The 16,707-nt window shown below is 41.6% G+C and overlaps 7 protein-coding genes across 7 annotated transcripts; 4 read left to right on the top strand and 3 right to left on the bottom strand.

Moving 5' to 3' along the window:
• Positions 1-861: 861 nt before the first annotated feature.
• PUMCH_003820 (uncharacterized protein) lies at positions 862-2,511 on the top strand (the record flags this gene model as incomplete). The annotated part of the gene is made up of 1 exon (XM_063022777.1): positions 862-2,511. The coding sequence occupies one exon, from the start codon at positions 862-864 to the stop codon at positions 2,509-2,511; it is 1,650 nt and encodes a 549-aa protein (XP_062878847.1).
• A 76-nt stretch (positions 2,512-2,587) lies between these two features.
• Positions 2,588-3,370, bottom strand: PUMCH_003819 (uncharacterized protein; the record flags this gene model as incomplete). The annotated part of the gene is made up of 1 exon (XM_063022776.1): positions 2,588-3,370. The coding sequence occupies one exon, from the start codon at positions 3,368-3,370 to the stop codon at positions 2,588-2,590; it is 783 nt and encodes a 260-aa protein (XP_062878846.1).
• A 772-nt stretch (positions 3,371-4,142) lies between these two features.
• On the top strand, positions 4,143-6,167 carry PUMCH_003818 (uncharacterized protein; the record flags this gene model as incomplete). The annotated part of the gene is made up of 1 exon (XM_063022775.1): positions 4,143-6,167. The coding sequence occupies one exon, from the start codon at positions 4,143-4,145 to the stop codon at positions 6,165-6,167; it is 2,025 nt and encodes a 674-aa protein (XP_062878845.1).
• A 161-nt stretch (positions 6,168-6,328) lies between these two features.
• Positions 6,329-7,795, bottom strand: PUMCH_003817 (uncharacterized protein; the record flags this gene model as incomplete). Its single annotated transcript, XM_063022774.1, has 1 exon — positions 6,329-7,795. One exon carries the CDS (start codon positions 7,793-7,795, stop codon positions 6,329-6,331), a length of 1,467 nt encoding a protein of 488 aa, XP_062878844.1.
• A 698-nt stretch (positions 7,796-8,493) lies between these two features.
• On the top strand, positions 8,494-10,311 carry PUMCH_003816 (uncharacterized protein; the record flags this gene model as incomplete). Its single annotated transcript, XM_063022773.1, has 1 exon — positions 8,494-10,311. One exon carries the CDS (start codon positions 8,494-8,496, stop codon positions 10,309-10,311), a length of 1,818 nt encoding a protein of 605 aa, XP_062878843.1.
• Positions 10,312-11,261: 950 nt separating this feature from the next.
• On the top strand, positions 11,262-13,223 carry PUMCH_003815 (uncharacterized protein; the record flags this gene model as incomplete). Its single annotated transcript, XM_063022772.1, has 1 exon — positions 11,262-13,223. The coding sequence occupies one exon, from the start codon at positions 11,262-11,264 to the stop codon at positions 13,221-13,223; it is 1,962 nt and encodes a 653-aa protein (XP_062878842.1).
• Positions 13,224-13,741: 518 nt separating this feature from the next.
• On the bottom strand, positions 13,742-14,887 carry PUMCH_003814 (uncharacterized protein; the record flags this gene model as incomplete). The annotated part of the gene is made up of 1 exon (XM_063022771.1): positions 13,742-14,887. One exon carries the CDS (start codon positions 14,885-14,887, stop codon positions 13,742-13,744), a length of 1,146 nt encoding a protein of 381 aa, XP_062878841.1.
• Positions 14,888-16,707: the final 1,820 nt, after the last annotated feature.

Below are 16,707 nucleotides of genomic sequence, written 5' to 3'. Positions count from 1 at the left end.
CGGACTTGAGTGGCTCATCTTCTATAACCTCTATCCACTCATTATCATATGGCGCATCCCTGTTGGAGGGCAAAGCAAGCACAATGTCTTCAGCAGAGACCTGTGTTCCAGGTTGGATATCGCTTGGCACCTCGTCTTCCACAATTCGAAGGCCTCCTGAGGCATTGATAGCAGTAACGAGATTGTCGATGAAAGCATCTTTTGTCAATGTGGTCTTGTCTAGCGCCAATGGAACTACATATGTATCTTTCATACGTTTGAACTTAAGTATAGTTGTAATTGGTGGGGGGACAGCCTTAGGGGGCTGTGGTTAGTATTGTTTCAATCGATATGAGGCAGCCATTGACTATGTGTCAGAAGAGCGTAGTTCACATACCATTTTGAATCAATTGTGTTGTTTAGAAGAGAAGAATTAGGGGATAAGTTGTAAATGGTAATATACACAGTGTATTAGCAAGGGTAAGTAATCCTAAGAAAATGCAAGAAAGAAAAAAATAAAGAATCAATATTTCACATTGAACACACAATTTCTTACTCAAATCTATTCACTTATCATCATGCAGATTCAAAAGATCACTCCCTATATACTGGTTCCATCTGAATTGTGGAGTAGTAGGGTGTCTAAATCGCCATTCTTTTATTTATTCTAATCGCTTACGGAGGAAGAGGCCATAGTTATATATGGGGAGAAGTTGACTTTTGAATTTCAATTTACACAAACATCTTTCTTTCGTTTCTCGATTTTGAGCTGGCATCGCTACAGTTACTATTGCAGATCATAGTCATCTAGAGTCTACACAACGACTGATTGACTTCAATTACTTTTACTCAACAAGACAACTCACCAAATATCAGCTTAGGATGCTACCGATAGATCCCAAGCCTAATCTCCGATCTATGTACAGAAATATAGTGAGAGGACTTAGAAAGATAAAACACTGTCAACCAACTATATCGTTTGCTCTGGATGTTCCTGAAAACCTAAGAAATGAGCTTGAAAAAGCAAAATCCGATAGTTTACTGTACAAGGAGCTATTATTGCCGGAGCTCCATTTTCTAGCGAAGGAAGAATTCAGTAAAGAGCTCACAGATTTATACCTGGTAAAAGGGTACAAACAGCTTTCTTTCGGCACAGAGCTAATTCTGGCCATTGATGATATTAAATTGGACAAAGCTGCGGCCTGGAATAATCTCATAAACTTACTTGTAAAATATCGATCAGCTCAACTAAGACAAAGTAGATGGAGGGAGAAGTATCATGAAAATAGGGACCAGATTGAACGGGCCTTGCTCAAGGAAATGCCAAGTCAACTCGCACGTAAACGATCAAGTTTGTTAGAACAAATCAAGGCCAAGGAAAGAAACATCAATGTCACATTTAGCACCCTCTCATCTAGTGCAAGAACAAAGTACTACAAGAAACAACACGAGCAGAGTCAAATTAATGCGTCAGAAACAATGAAGATGCATTTGAAAGAATTGCAGAAAAAAAAGAAGATCCCAAACCCGTTCAAACTTCCATACGTGTCGACACCTGAGTCCTTCCTGCTCTTAGATCAACCTAACCAAACATACATGGTACCCGGAGCTGCCAAAAGTAGTGTTATCAAAGACGCATACGACAGTGATATAATTCGGGCAATTCTAGAACCCGAAGTTGAATACCGTTTAAACGAGAAGCATTTCCTCGGGAAGGTTGATGATATAGTGAACAACAGAGGGCCTGCAAAAGTGAAGATCTGTGCATCGAATGCTGGAATAATGCCTGCCTTCTACCTAAGAAAGCCATTAAAGCCTCGAAATTACTTGAAGATGATGGCAATTGATATAAAACGCCTGATGAGAAGTGTCAGAAAAAGGCTTGTGTGGCTTCTGCCACTTGAAAATGCTATCGGAGTGAGTGAACCAAAGTTTGGCGATGGTTATGGTGTCATTGGTAGCAGAGGTTTCTCTTCGAACGAAATTATGTTTTGCGAGGAATACTACTTAAATCTTGCTCTTCAAGAAGTGACCTGGGAATACTTATTGGAAGAACAGACCAGTGGAAAAAAAATAGGTGTCTGCAATACTAAGAGGCTTGATCAATTATTAAAAAGCTGGCAAGAGCCTTTAATAGAGACTACCGCTGCCTTGAACAAGGAGGTATCTTATTTCCACACCAAATATCGCACTTTGAGAGACCAGCTCCGTTTGGAACGATCCACAGCCCAAGAAGATGCTAATGCTCACTACACAACAATCGTTCAAAAATACTTGGATGTCTTACAAATGAAGGAGGACGAAAAAGTGTTCATGCATTCGGATATATACAACGTCAAACGTACGCCAGAGACTACATATGAGCAGGAGCTTCTCGCTCAAGACCTTCTTCCTACCAAAAATCGACCAGGCCTTCCTCTACGGGAAAATTTGGGAAGTCTGTTAGGTGATTGCCTTGAGGCAGTAGGTCTCAAGGGTTTCAAGATCGGGCAGGCCTTCAAAAAGAAACATAGCATTATAGAGAAGGAATGAAGAATCTCAAATGAGTTTATTCTTTCAATTGATCTCCTTTCCTATTGTAGTAATTTTATAGCCTCTGGATTTAGATTTAAACAACATAACCGCCAAAGCTGCGATTGCTTGTAACATAGCCCTCAACAGACCGTGCAGCTATTGAAGGGTCTTGTAGTTCCGCAGCCTCTTTGAGCTCAGAGTCACGATCCACGATTTCAAAGTCTTCAATAAGCCCCACAAGCTGTTGAAGCTCGGAATTGTTTGCTGCGTCCAGCACAGCTAAACCACTCATCATTGCAATGACATCGGACAAGGATTTACCCTGCTCGCGCATCTCTTTGTGCTTGGCTATGACTTCCTCTAAACAGGAGATTCCATTCTCATACCATGAGGGATCAGGGCTCCCAAATGGAGGTATGACCGTAATGTTTTTACGTAGAAATATTGCTTCTTCCAGGAGCTGGTTACGGTAGAAATGCGACGCTTGATAATGCTCCTTGCAGCAAAACTGCGACAAATAGGTATTTGGGAGAATCATAGATGGCTTTCTGTTATAAATTTGATACCGTGTCGATGTATCGCCACCATAGACACCTGGACACAGCGCAGACGGCCTCCGGACCTTGTGTTGGGGCAGTTTTTTGCACACTGGGTATCCACATTGATGCTCAATGTTGCGTTCTTCAAGCGCCTCATCATATCCCTGCGGAGTCAAAAATCGGCTAAAAAATTTCAAAAGGGGAATGTCTACCGTGTTATCCAAAATGAGTTCTGCGATTCTGAGTTGCAATTGGGATGCTTCAGCCGGGGTGAGTGTTTCTTTATTGGCAAAAGGTTCCAAAAAGGGAAGGAACTTATAAAGGGTCAATGATTCCATCGTAGAATTTGCATCCAGATGTTGGTAGGATAATTTAAAAAAACTGAGTAGTTTGCTTTTCGGGATGTAAATTGGTGGGTGTTCAGGGGGTTTTATAGTGGGAAGTATGGGGTATCGATGATTCGTTGTCTGCAGGTGACTGATGATCGGAAGATAAGGGGATGAACAAGGGAGAGTGATTGAGAAGATGAAGTGATGATTTAGAAGAATAATTAATCAAATTAATAAAGAGAAAGCTTGAAATCAGTCATCTCTTTGAAATTTTGTGGTTTGCACTGTGGCGTTTTGATTCTCTTTTCGGAGATAAGAGCGGCTCATAAGACCGGATACAAAAAATGTGATTCTCAAACCAAATCAAAAATTAGGAATCATTCAAATAAGCGCAATTCATAAATACTAGCCTCTGCCCATCGATTTTACCTCGTTCACGCGTAGAAGTTTAATCTGCATGTATTTTCATCAAGTGTAGTATTATTAACTCCTGTCATAAAATGACAAGAAGTATTTGGTAATAAGCAGGCAAGTATTGATTTGGAGATTAATTATTCGAGTATTATTTTTGTCTCTGATTCGATGTCCTACCCCACACCAAAATCTCGCATGGCTTACTACAACTGAATCAGAAAAAAGCACATCCACAAATAAGAGAGGATCAGATTTCTTTCCAATTGAACAGTCGAAAAATCGAGGAGCAGCTGAGAGTATTTTTTTGCTCATCTGATCAACATTCTCGCACAGTTTTTCAATTGGAGCTGGTTTACCGCATCAAAGCATGGATGATCCGCTGCTGTTGGCTACAGACAAATCAGATATATTTGATGACGAACTACCGATAAATACAATCGAAACTAGTCAAATTGATGACGCCACGACACTGAACCGACCCGGGATCAATGCAAAACCGCACAAAACAGATGCACCCGCTCTGAATAGAACCAGGGCATTCACGACATCATATGCGATAAATTACATAAAACCACACAACGAGAATACCAAAACATCCGAATATGCTACTCGCAAGTTTGTCTCTTTGTACAAACTTCTATTACTTGAGCTAAATCTACCGGGACCTCAATCCACGAAGAAAAAAACGGCTGATGACGATGAGGAGCGAAAAAGAGCATATGAACAATTGAAGAGTATGATCTCTGTTCCATTTTATTTGGAAAAATTCATCACCTTTGGTCTCCTAGTGTGCTTAAATCTGTTCCTTACTCTTTTCACTCTTGTACCATTGAAACTATGCATAGTGGTATTCACAGCTTTTCGGGATTTTCTCTTATCGCTGTCTCAAGACTTGAGTATACTACAGCGAAGACTACATTTTGTTAAGAGAGATATCATTACCTTGTTGCTAATTATCTCCACCGTGGCCCTTTTAGCCAGCCCAGTTCTCGAGGTGTCAAGGCTATACCATGATATCCGGGGTCAAGCACACATTAAATTGTACGTCATGTTTGGTGTATTGGAAGTTACTGACAAACTTCTTTCAAGTGTATCTCATGAGGTCTTTACTGTGTTAGTGGGCATACCCTTCTCTGACACTTCGCCCAAGAATTTAGCAATGCTAGCTCTTTTCTCAATATTGGCTCTAATATTCTCTGCTTGCCATTCATACGCTTTGATTTACCAGTCGGTATCACTACATGTCGCAGCCAACTCGTACTCGAATGCGCTTTTAACACTTCTCCTCTCTAATCAGTTCGCAGAATTGAAGAGCGCCGTCTTTAAAAAGTTCGAGAGAGAGGGTTTGTTTCAAGTAACATTATCTGACTTGACTGAAAGATTTCAGTTATCAATTATGCTCACGATTATCGCCTTCCGAAATATCTCCCAACTAAATTCCACCCAAATCGGTTTGACTCCTGACAGCTGGAAATCTTGGAACAAATGGATCGGTGCGATATTTGGCCCTTCTGTTGTCGTCTTAGGCAGTGAAATCTTTGTGGACTGGATAAAACATTGCTTCATCAACAAATTTAATAGAATAAGGCCAAAAGTCTATGATAACTTCCTCTACGTGTTAAGTTTGGATTTCATTGAGGTTTTCAATCAGAATTCCGAAGAAACTTCAACCGAGACATCAGACTATGTCAAAATTACCAAAAGAATTGGAATCCCTACGATGTCTCTCTCAGTTTGCTTGTTTCGGATGGTTTTGAGCGACCTCAAAGAGATATACCTCCCCGGCACTTGGACTTTCTGGAATGTTCTTGCTAGTTTGCTCCTAATAGTCATGTCATTCGTGGCTTTGGTAGTGATCAGACTTCTTCTCAGTTTGTGGCTTCTACAATGGGCTAGATACACCAAAGCTAAGCATGAGCTGCATCAGCAGAGACGCATACCGCAAAGCAGCGACTCGAAAGGAAGTCTCAGAATGAAGGATACTCAATATGCTTCTAGATCAAACTTCGAAACTCCCTCGCCACGGGTAGGAAAAAACGAACTTGAAGAATATTCAGCACCATGTTCTCCGGATGACTCAATACTTCCAACCATTGATGCCAAGTCTCTCATTTCTGCACTCAATGAAGACCCCTATACCTCCCCAATCGACTCCGAGATAGAAACTTCGTTCATCCCCGGGATTCCTAACACTGAATCCTCGTCAATAAATCCAAGCACACGGCTGTATTTATATGACTCCGGTGAAAAAGTGCCCCCTACTCCAGAGGAGAAAAGAAATGAGCAATTGCGGAAAAGATTTGATAAATCACCAGATGTGCAAACTGATGAGGTGTTTGAGCCACTCCGAGCTGTTCACAGGTATGAAATGTCTAGCAAACGAATTTGGTAGACTTTGAGGAGTGAAGTCTTTGATATAATTAACTATTTATATCGTGTTATAGCAAAAATGAAACCATCTATTTCAACGAGTTTGCAGAAACTATTTACAAATATGTACAGATTTGTTCACATGAGAACATGCTGGCCACTTCGGCGTCATCGTTGTTTTCATCATTTCAGCAATTGTTTTTTCATCATAGCGCTAATGTAGTTCACGGTCTGAGGTCTTGGTCTTTTCACACTTGCAACGAATGCTAAGGTACCCGTGAGTAATGCCAAAGCGCCGGCCTGGTGAGCAGCTGCCAATGGGATCGGGACAAGGTAGATCAATGTACTGATTCCCAAAGCGACTTGCAAACTGACTAAGCCCATGACTGTATGGAAGTTCTTCTGCGCCTGTTTTGGAATTACAGCTTTCTTTTTGATAAGGGACATATGTGCACCCAAAATCGCGAAGAAAGTGGTCGTTGCAAGAATTCTATGCACAAGTTGGACCGTGGTTGGGTTCTCTAAGAGATTTCTCCACCAAAGATCAGAGTGATCTTCCTTACGTGAAAAGACTGGCGACATGAGCTCAGATCCAGAAGGAACCCAGTCATCGCCCATGTGAGGGAAAGTTGGATAGATCAAACCGGCATCAAGGCCAGCAACCATACCACCAGACATTGCAGTGACAAAAGTAAGAGCCAAAAGACCGAGTCCCAAACGTCTTATGCTGTTTAAAGCAGGGCTATTCAATGTGGCCAACATTTGTGTGACCTTTTGGGGATTTGTTTTCATCTGGGAGATCCATTTGTTCTCGTTCAAGATTTCGAAAGCGGTCCATAACACACCCAAATACATGAGAAATGCAGCACCCAAGTGAGTTGTAAGTCTATACTGAGAAACAGTTGGTTTGGAGTTTCTTTCCGCGAGCTCGTCTTCGTCTAGTCCTGATTTCACCATCCACCATCCGATTGCACCTTGTAATCCCAAAAGACCAGTCAAGCCAACGACTCTACGAGTAACGTGAGGACTGAATTTTCCAGTGGCCCAGAAGTAGACAGCGGGCAACACAAAAAACATTCCGATTGCACGACCAAGAAGACGATGGCCCCATTCCATAGAGAAAATGAACTTGAACTCATCCAAAGTGATATGAGAGTTCAATTGCTTGAACTCAGGGGAGTCTTTATACTTAGCAAATTCGGCCTCCCATTCCTCCTGGTTGAGGGGAGGAATGGCACCGGTCACAGGCTTCCATTCCGTAATGGAAAGGCCTGATTCGGTCAATCTGGTCAAACCACCAACGACTACAATACCAAAGATGAGACCGGACGTGCAAATCAACCAGTAAGCAGTGATCTTGTGGGAAACGACAGGCGAAGAACCCTTTGCCTTAGACTCTACGGCGAGTTTTGCCGGAGCAATGGTAGCCTGGGCCAGTTTCGGAGTTCCTGAAAAGTGACGAATAGATTGATATCCAGCTAACCCCGTAGAAAATTGTCTTTTCTGGCTGTTGAATCTTTGCATGAGACGCAGCCAAGGGCTAACCCGTGGTGCAGCCAAGCATACTCGGGCAGTTTGGGTCTTTCCCAATATACTTAGCACATTGGAGTTCTTTGTGAAAAAGAACGCCGATCTGCAAAGGAGGGACATAATGGGCCTTTAAATGGTCGGGTAGTATATATATTTGGAAATTTATAGATGTGTTTTGGGATATTGGTGAGGAATTACCCTCTGGGTACTGTTTAGTCTACTGAGAATGTATAAGAGGATAGGATCAATCATAGGAGAGGTGTAGGTCATGGGGATGGGCTGACACACGTGACCTATCCGATAAGCAAAGATGTAAATCATGAAAGCGGACATAAATTTAAGATTCTTCTGCTTACTCGCCGAAATTCTGTCTTTTAATTTCCTATGGTTTGAGAAACGGGAGATTCTACTGTTGCTTGGTCAAACCTGGAGATGCAAAGAAGAGGCCGAATGTGTTCAGAATTAATAGAAGGAATCAAACGTTAAATTCTAGTCAAACAGTTGATCAAGCTGCCGATATCCTTAGGAAATTCGCTTTACAAAACCATTGCGCTCCTTAATACTCATTTTCTGATGATGTACATCTTCAAAAAAGGACCGGGACAATATTCATTCATGATGAAGGATTACTACAAATCTATACCACTTTGAAATATTGAGGTTTAAAACAAAGGCGAATTTTTAAATTATTGAGTCCCCGATAGCCTTTCCACATCTCAGTCTTTTCCGCTGATCTACGAAAGCTATTTGCAGCCACTACACAAATCAGCGAAATCTATCGTGAAACATAAAAACTCAAAAACGAACATAGCGCTCTAATGGAATCAACAACCGTAAACTCCAGCTCGTCAAAAACAATAACAGAAGCTATCTATTTATTCATATTGCTCTCGTTAGGCTGTATCATTTTGGTGGTCCTGATTTTGGGTCTATGGGACTGTGCCTGTGGCTCGAACCCTGAAAATATTCAAATTGTTGAGCAAAAGGATGCCGCCGATCATATGGATGTCGAAATGAGAGAGAAATATAGATCAAAGATCCTGTGGGGCCTACTTTCCTTCAACTGTATTCCGCACTTACGCAAAATGAAGGAAAAACAAGAGGAAGAGCGACACAGGCTCCCTCAGACAAACTTAGGAGGGGCGTCCAGGACAAATGCCCAAAACTCTACCCTTGGAATACGAAAAGCAACCAGACCCTCCAGTGGAAGAAGTAATACATCTAAGACTCTTCGATTCGAAGAACCCCTTCCGAGTTCTCACAATGATTTCCCCAAACTAAGTTGTGAGAATCCTCGGGAAAACGCTTTAGGCCAAAGCTGCCCTGATGGTCCCAGGAATGACGGCGAGTTCGAAAATTATCATCAGTTTGTGCCATTCATTGAGGAGAATATCAATGTTGTGCCTAAGCCGTCTATGCGAAAGGGTGTCGAGCCCGATGAAGAAATAGTGCGCTATTCCTATCGTGAATTGGCCGATTTGGAAGAGAAATTTGATCTACCGGCAATCAACGTTGGCGAGAAAGTGCGCACATCTCAGCTTCTCACAAGCAAAGCGTCATTGCCAATTCCCACGAGTGTGAGCGACGATTACTTGAATTCTATCAAGGAGTTGATTCTCGAAAGTGAGGTTACACACAGAAGAATCGGGCTATTTCAGCTTGTTGCTGTCGGCGCGTTTCTGGTCCCATTCACAAACCCAATTCATTTCAATAAGGTATTTTGTTTCTTAATGATGCATGCCATAGACATGCTCAAGATCTACAATGACACGGCTTCCACTCCAATACTACAGGTTTACCTCGTCGATCTCGGCTGTTGTTTTCTCTGGGAGCATTGGGATAGCAAAATCAAAGGAACTAATAAAGCTTATGGCTGTTTTCTACTTCACAATCAAAATAAGAAGGCTTCTCGTATGAACGAATTGACGAACGGCTTGGCCGCTGGACATTCTGTCTCCTCAGAATATCAAGATTGTGACGCTGATTTTGAAAGAACAGAAGCGGAGACGAAAGCAGAAGATCTGAACGGTCTACCTTCTGGTAGATATAGACAGCTATCTGCCTTCAGCGAGGTATTCTCAGAAGAAGACCAATTGTCTGTCATTCGGAGAGAACCAGACCTGCCCAATGCCCGGTTCAATCCTCCCATAGAGGTGGGCCAAATAATCGTAACATTCCGGCTCATGTGCAACATGTTCCTCGGAACCCCAGCTCTTGCCAAAGAGGTACGCTCCTATTGTATCTTCAAGATCAGTAACGTGTTTCGAGCCTGTGCCGCCAGAGCACCATGTGATCAGCATCCACTACTACTTCCCTTAGTTGAACTGTCAATTAACAACACCCGCCGAGATGACATCAAATCCTTCTTCTACGACATTTTTACTGAAATTGTGCTGCATCATTTAGGCTGTTGCATTAAACCTGCATACATTTTTGCACCCAATTCTATAATACAGAGTTTGGTAGTCCATGGTCTTGTGGCACTGCAACCGCTACACGTGCGGAACCAAGCAGGTAAGTTGAAGACGATTATTGCCCGTCAATACCGAGACGCACGTCTTTGGGGAACTCCAATCTCGGAACTAGACGATGGCCGTGGTTTCGCTGCACCTGGAGGGTGGTACTCACCTGCATGAACATACGTCAATATGCACCTTTCGGAGATAACAAGAAATGAGAGAACATGAATACAGATGATTAGGCGGAATTGAAGAATAGAAAAAGAGAAGAAGCTCCGAACGTATTGCGTTTGCTATCTTGATGAGGTGTGTAATAGACTCGTAGATTGGAAATAAATAGCTCGACACAAATGAATCGTTTCGATCTTTAGTCCTTTTCCCAGATTTAATGCATTGCCAGCGAAGCTGCCTCTCAATAGAATTCTTAAGAGTTTTGAGTAGATCTGAAGAACAAGCTTGCTTTTATCATAATAAAAATTGTTGACAGATAACCAGCTAAACACTTAGCAGTGCCTGCGAATTACTATCACATTTTAATTAAGAAAACAATTAGCATACGAAAGAGGGGAGAAGACTTTACATGCGGTTCATTGCATTACACATAGGGCTGAGTTAATCGACTGTTTCGGTTGTTCGGCAATCACAACGGGCCTCGGTTATACACTTACTCACAAAAAGTCCTTCAAACAACAAACCCAACCCAGAGTACTGCAAGCCGAAAAAGAAAGACAAAGCGCCAACTTTTTTTTTTTTTTTTCTTTTTTTATTTCACTTTTTATTGTTCTCGCTAATCAGACTTTTGCGTTTAGCATGTGTGTCGGATCAGAATATATCTCTTCTGCACATAATGTATTGCCTACTCAGGAAGCCTTCACTATCACACTCTCCATGTGTAAAGTATATAAATAGGACTGCTTTTCTTCTCCAATAATCCCCTTCTAGTAATTGTCTATTTGCATTTAAATTACTGTGCAGCCTCAGTCTCCTTGAATTTTCAGCCCGGATATTCAAAGTATTCCCGTTACTTAACCTTTTCCTTGTTAGACGGTATCTCATTCAATTAGTCGAAGTAACTTCTCCAGTACTACGAAGAAACTTCTTTCCTCTCAAAATTCAACCACCTAATAATGTCTGGAATTGAACTAGGTGCTGCAGCTTTCGTGGCTTCTCAGCTTCTCGATGCTAAGTTTCATCTTTCGGAAGATCTTAACTTGATCCAGAAGGTTGTACGCAAAGCAGTCCCATTTGCAGTTCTGTCATTAAGAAACAGAGTAAGCTTTTGGTACATTTTCGAGAAGGCTGCACTCAAATACCCAAACAACGTTGCTATTTGCTTTCCCAGACCTAAGAGTCAAAAGGACACTGTTGTCACCTATGATGCTCAAGGATATCCTAATTATGAGGACCAGTTCTCCCTCGAGTCCTATACTTATAAAGAACTATACGACATGATTTTGCGGTTCAGTTACATTTTAAAAAATGAATATGGGATTGGTCCAAAAGACACTATAGGAGTTGATTGCATGAATAAGCCATTGTTCATTATCTTATGGTTCTCATTGTGGAATATTGGTGCACTTCCTGCCTTTTTAAATTACAATACAAAGGGTAAGCCTATGGTTCACTGCATCAAAATCGCTGGAATTGCTCAAGTGTTTATCGATCCTGATTGCGATGGCCCAATCAGAGAGACAGAGGCCAGTATCAACAAAGAGCTTCCTTCGGTGAAGTTGAACTACATTGATGAGCCTCACCTCCTAAGGATCTTAAGCGACAAGTCAAGGCCTAAGTACAGAGCACCTGACATTACACGCCGTCCAGAGGACAAGGACTCATCATGCTGCGCCTTGATCTATACTTCGGGAACAACCGGTTTGCCAAAATCAGCCATTATGTCCTGGCGTAAAGCCTTCATGGCTTCCGCGTTCTTTGGAACTGTCATGAAGATCGACAAAAAATCCAATGTCATGACTGCCATGCCTTTGTATCATTCCACCGCTGCTATGCTAGGAGTGTGCCCAGCACTTGCTAATGGTGGTTGTGTCAGTATTTGCCAAAGATTCTCTGCCTCTAGTTTTTGGACTCAGGCTAGATTGGTGAAAGCAACACATGTTCAATATGTCGGTGAAGTGTGTCGTTACTTATTAAACGCCAAATACCACCCCGACGAACAGAAGCATAACGTGAAGATTGCATATGGCAATGGTTTACGTAGAGATATCTGGAGAGATTTTAAGAAACGCTTCAAAATTGAAGGCATTGGTGAATTCTATGCCTCTACTGAGTCGCCCATTGCAACCACAAATATCCAATACGGTGATTTTGGTGTCGGAGCGTGCAGAAAATATGGTACCCTCATCACTCTGATCTTGGGAATTGGTCAGAAAATTGCCAAGATGGACCCTGAAGATGAAAGTGTGCTTTGGAGAGACCCTAAGACAGGATTCTGTACTCTTGCGAAAAGTGATGAGCCAGGAGAGCTTTTGATGAGGATTGTCAATCCAAGCAATACAGAGACTTCATTCCAAGGTTACTACGGCAATTCGAAGGCCACAAACTCGAAGATTGTGCGAGACGTCTTCAAGAAAGGAGACGCATGGTTCCGTTCTGGTGACCTTCTTAAAATAGACGAAGAAGGTTTGATGTACTTTGTGGACCGCCTTGGAGACACTTTCAGATGGAAATCCGAGAATGTCTCAGCCACCGAGGTTGAAAACGAAATCATGGCCTCAGGAGCGGTCAAACAATCGGTAGTGGTTGGTGTGAAAGTCCCACAACATGAAGGCCGTGCTGGTTTTGCTGTCATAGAACCGAAGGATGGAATGTCAGATCGGGAAATTCTCGACAAGATTCATAACCACGTCAAGGATCATTTACCCAAATTCGCAATACCCTTATTTGTCAAGATCGGGTCGCAGTATATCCAAGCATCTCACAACCACAAAGTCCCCAAGAACCAATTCAAGAATCAGAAGCTTCCTAAGGGTGATGATGGCAAGGAAGTTATTTATTGGCTAGACAAAGGATCATATACTGAGTTGACACAGGATGCCTGGGCGCAAATAATGAGCGGCGGTACCAAATTGTAGACTGAAAGCATGTGTATGAATAGACGATCCATGATACAAAGTTGACAAACTTTGGTCGTGTAGCTTCCAGTACATATTTTACTGCAGATTATAGAGTCGTTTGTGAAGTTATTTGTTTTTTTGTGAGGTATTACCACAAGCGGCGAACATGATTTGAGATAACTTCTGACGCAGTGACAAGATTTTTTCGCTCTTCGAAATAGGTTGCAGGTTCCATTTAACTTCATCTCCAAACTTTGCTTGAAGATTATTGGTTGAGTACTTTTTCATAACACCATACAATATTTTAGACATGTTATTGTATTTATATAGAATTGGCCTACTTGAACGAATATACAAGCCTTCTCTTAACTATCAGACAACGCTAAACGTGTTCGATGTAACATCACATTTTGCTCTAATCAATTCGGTAAGAACAAGGTTCACATAACGCCGGGGCATGGAAACCAGATGCACGTAGTATCCAGATCACTGCCTCCCACACTCTTGACAATCCGAAATGATGCTCTGCTATTTGTTTACAGTCTAATGAAGCCAACAAAATTTTGCCACCTTTTTGGCACGTCGAGATAATCTTGAGCCATTGTAACAAAACAGAGACCTGGAAAAGTCCACAACGCGGTGAAAGTGGCGTCTAAACTGTAATTAGACGATACTGTACTGGAAAATATCCCAGAGAGTGTTATTTTTGACAGAACATCACACTGAAGGTAATGTTGCACGAAATCTTCCGAAATTGGGCGCGATACCTCAGCAAATAAGTTCTCAAAAACTTCAAATCCTATTTCAGATGCGAAAGCTTTCACAAGCGATTGGATCAAGCCGCGACTGTAAGTCCAAGGATCAGAATCATCATTGTCTAACTCATACAGCGAAGCGTTCAAGAACTCACTCGCCACCAAGATCATATCAATTGAAATCTTTCTTGTAGGATCGTAAAAAGATTCCATAAATTCTTCGAGAAAAGCTTTTGCGTCTGTTGTTTTTAACTCTTCAATGATAGGTAAAGCATCGGCATCTGTAGGAATTCGGCCTGGTCGTGCAAGAAGTATTTTGACCAAGTTTACAGCCGCTGTTTGATAACATTCAGGCAATGGTCGATCTGGTAGGTCCGGGTCGCCATTAGCTACGCAATCAAGTAGGCTGTATACTTCCACCTTAAATTTGGGACGTCGGATTGATTGGAGGAATAATTTACCATTAACTCCAGCCAACATGTCACAAAGGGAGTTACAACAAACATCTCTCAGTAGACTACCGGCAAGCCTTCTTGTAAGCTTCTGCAAGATTTTTTTCAAATATTCTTTGTTTTCAATAGTTATTGCTTCCAATTTCACATCAGGTGGATGAGCACCCAGAGCGAGCTTCGGTGAAGCATCCATGGAGAGATTTGGCGAGGCAGTCAATGGGCACAGCAGAGCCCTTTGATTTAAAGGGTTGCTGCCCTTTTTTCCTTTTTTTTCTATTTTCCCTCTTCTTTTCTTCTTCTTTTTCGCGTGTGATGAATAAGGTTGGATAGCCGGTGAAGCAGTATATGAAGGTGATCTAACGAAGTTTTGAGCATTCGACGACACAATTTGAGCTGACTCTAGAATAATGTGCAGAAGGGGCACATTTTTCTCCTCTGGCTCTTTCAAATCTTGGGCAAATTGAGGATAAGACATTTGGTGCGAAGCGATAAAAGGGTTCGATGTTACACTTTGAAGATCAGCCTGATATGTGCAAAGATAAAAACGCTGCTAGATTGTAGTAGATATTTCTCAGTAGATCATACCGAAATCTGCAGCTTTTAAAGACTATTCCATGGCAGTTCACTATGGTTGCAAAAATCATGCAGGGCATGGAACCCTGCACTTGATATCGCCATATACAGGTTTTGATTATTACAAGTATAATATGTGGCTTTGGACTATTCCTTAAATTCATATTCCTTTCGCATATTGAATGCGGACCTCATTATTAAGTATAGGCTGTAGGTCATGATTCCAACAATTGTGTAATGATAACGAAGATTTATCGAACAAAGTTTGATTGTAGGGTTGTCTTCGAAGTGATTAAGCAACTACACACCCATGCTGCCTTCTGAAGACCAAAAGTAGTGGACATCCAGATTTCTGTAAAGAGCTTTTGGACTGTTGTTGTGAAGTTATTGAACAAATCATACCCATTTATTTTAATGAGGCATACTCACGGAAACCAAACGTGTAACTCCTCGCTGTTTGAAAAAAAGATTGTGAAGCCAATATTAGAGGCATTCGTTTTCGATTGGGGATTATGTAAAAATAAAGAGTACTTAATCATTCATTTCTCTGACTCGCAATGAAAAATTCATCTATCTAGGGGATGTTTCAAGTCATGTCTGCCAAACAGTACTTCAGCCTCCAGCCATTGACAATACGAAGTGATTAAAAAAAGACAGCGAAATTTCGCCGTAATGGCAAGCTTCTCTTGATCCTAACGAAAATATATGTGTCGCATTAATGATGCTCTCGTGGCTGTGTTAAAATGGCAGCAGCGTCAGACACTCGCACCAGAGTCAGAACCTGCCAGCGGAGTCAGAATTTGCAACAGACTCAGGAACCAACAGTAAACCAGTATACGGTAACATACTACAAATTCTTACTGGATACTACGGATCAATTCAATCCAGTTTTTTTAGCAAACGGCAAAGTTAATTGTCATGTTTAACCCGCAATAATTATGTATGGGTAATTAAAAGAAGTCCATCCTCTTGTCATGATTAAATGAAGCTTCATGGCTTTACGATAATACACTGAGTAATGCCAAGAAAAACTGATCCAATTTCTTGGCTTCTGCCTCGTATTCCCTGGCTGCTAACCATTCTGTTGGCCGGAGTACAACATTTGTGTAGCCTTACTGGCCTTGTGTGTGTAACAATTTCTCCGTATTCTCAGATTAAAAATAAGCACAGACATCAATGTCAAAAACGTCATGTCTGAAACCCGATTAGACCTAATTGCATGCGCGGCGGCAACGTAATTGAGCGGCTGAAAACCGCACAGCCCTTTGGTAGTGTTTAGGAAACATTTGAGTTCACAACGAATTTGAAAGCGAAATTTCGGATATACGACTGAAAGATATACACAATAATTTTGTCATAAAACAAAGTGGACTACTCTGTTTTTCATTTTTTTATTCACAGGTTTGTCTCGTTCTCAGACCAATACCATGCATGGCGCCAATCGCACCCTATTAATACAGACATGAGTGACTGACGGTTGTAGCACTGGCACAGTCCAGTCAAGACGGGGTGTAATTAACCCCAATTCGAGCCTATAATTAGTCGAATGATAGTTTCAACTACAAAATTGAAGAATATAAATAAGGCTTCAATTTCCCACCATTCTCTGTTCTTCAGACAACCAGTCTTCACTCAATCAATCAATTCTTAACTTTCAATCTCCAAATTCGCTTCACCAACAAAAGCACACTCAAAAAAAATCTAAAATGAAGTTGTTCGCTA

This window comes from Australozyma saopauloensis, chromosome 4 (genome assembly GCF_035610405.1).
Source record: "Australozyma saopauloensis chromosome 4, complete sequence".
Classification (NCBI taxonomy): domain Eukaryota; kingdom Fungi; phylum Ascomycota; class Pichiomycetes; order Serinales; family Metschnikowiaceae; genus Australozyma; species Australozyma saopauloensis.
The sequence above is the reverse complement of the archived record's forward strand: the minus strand, read 5'-3'. Positions and strand labels throughout refer to the sequence as shown.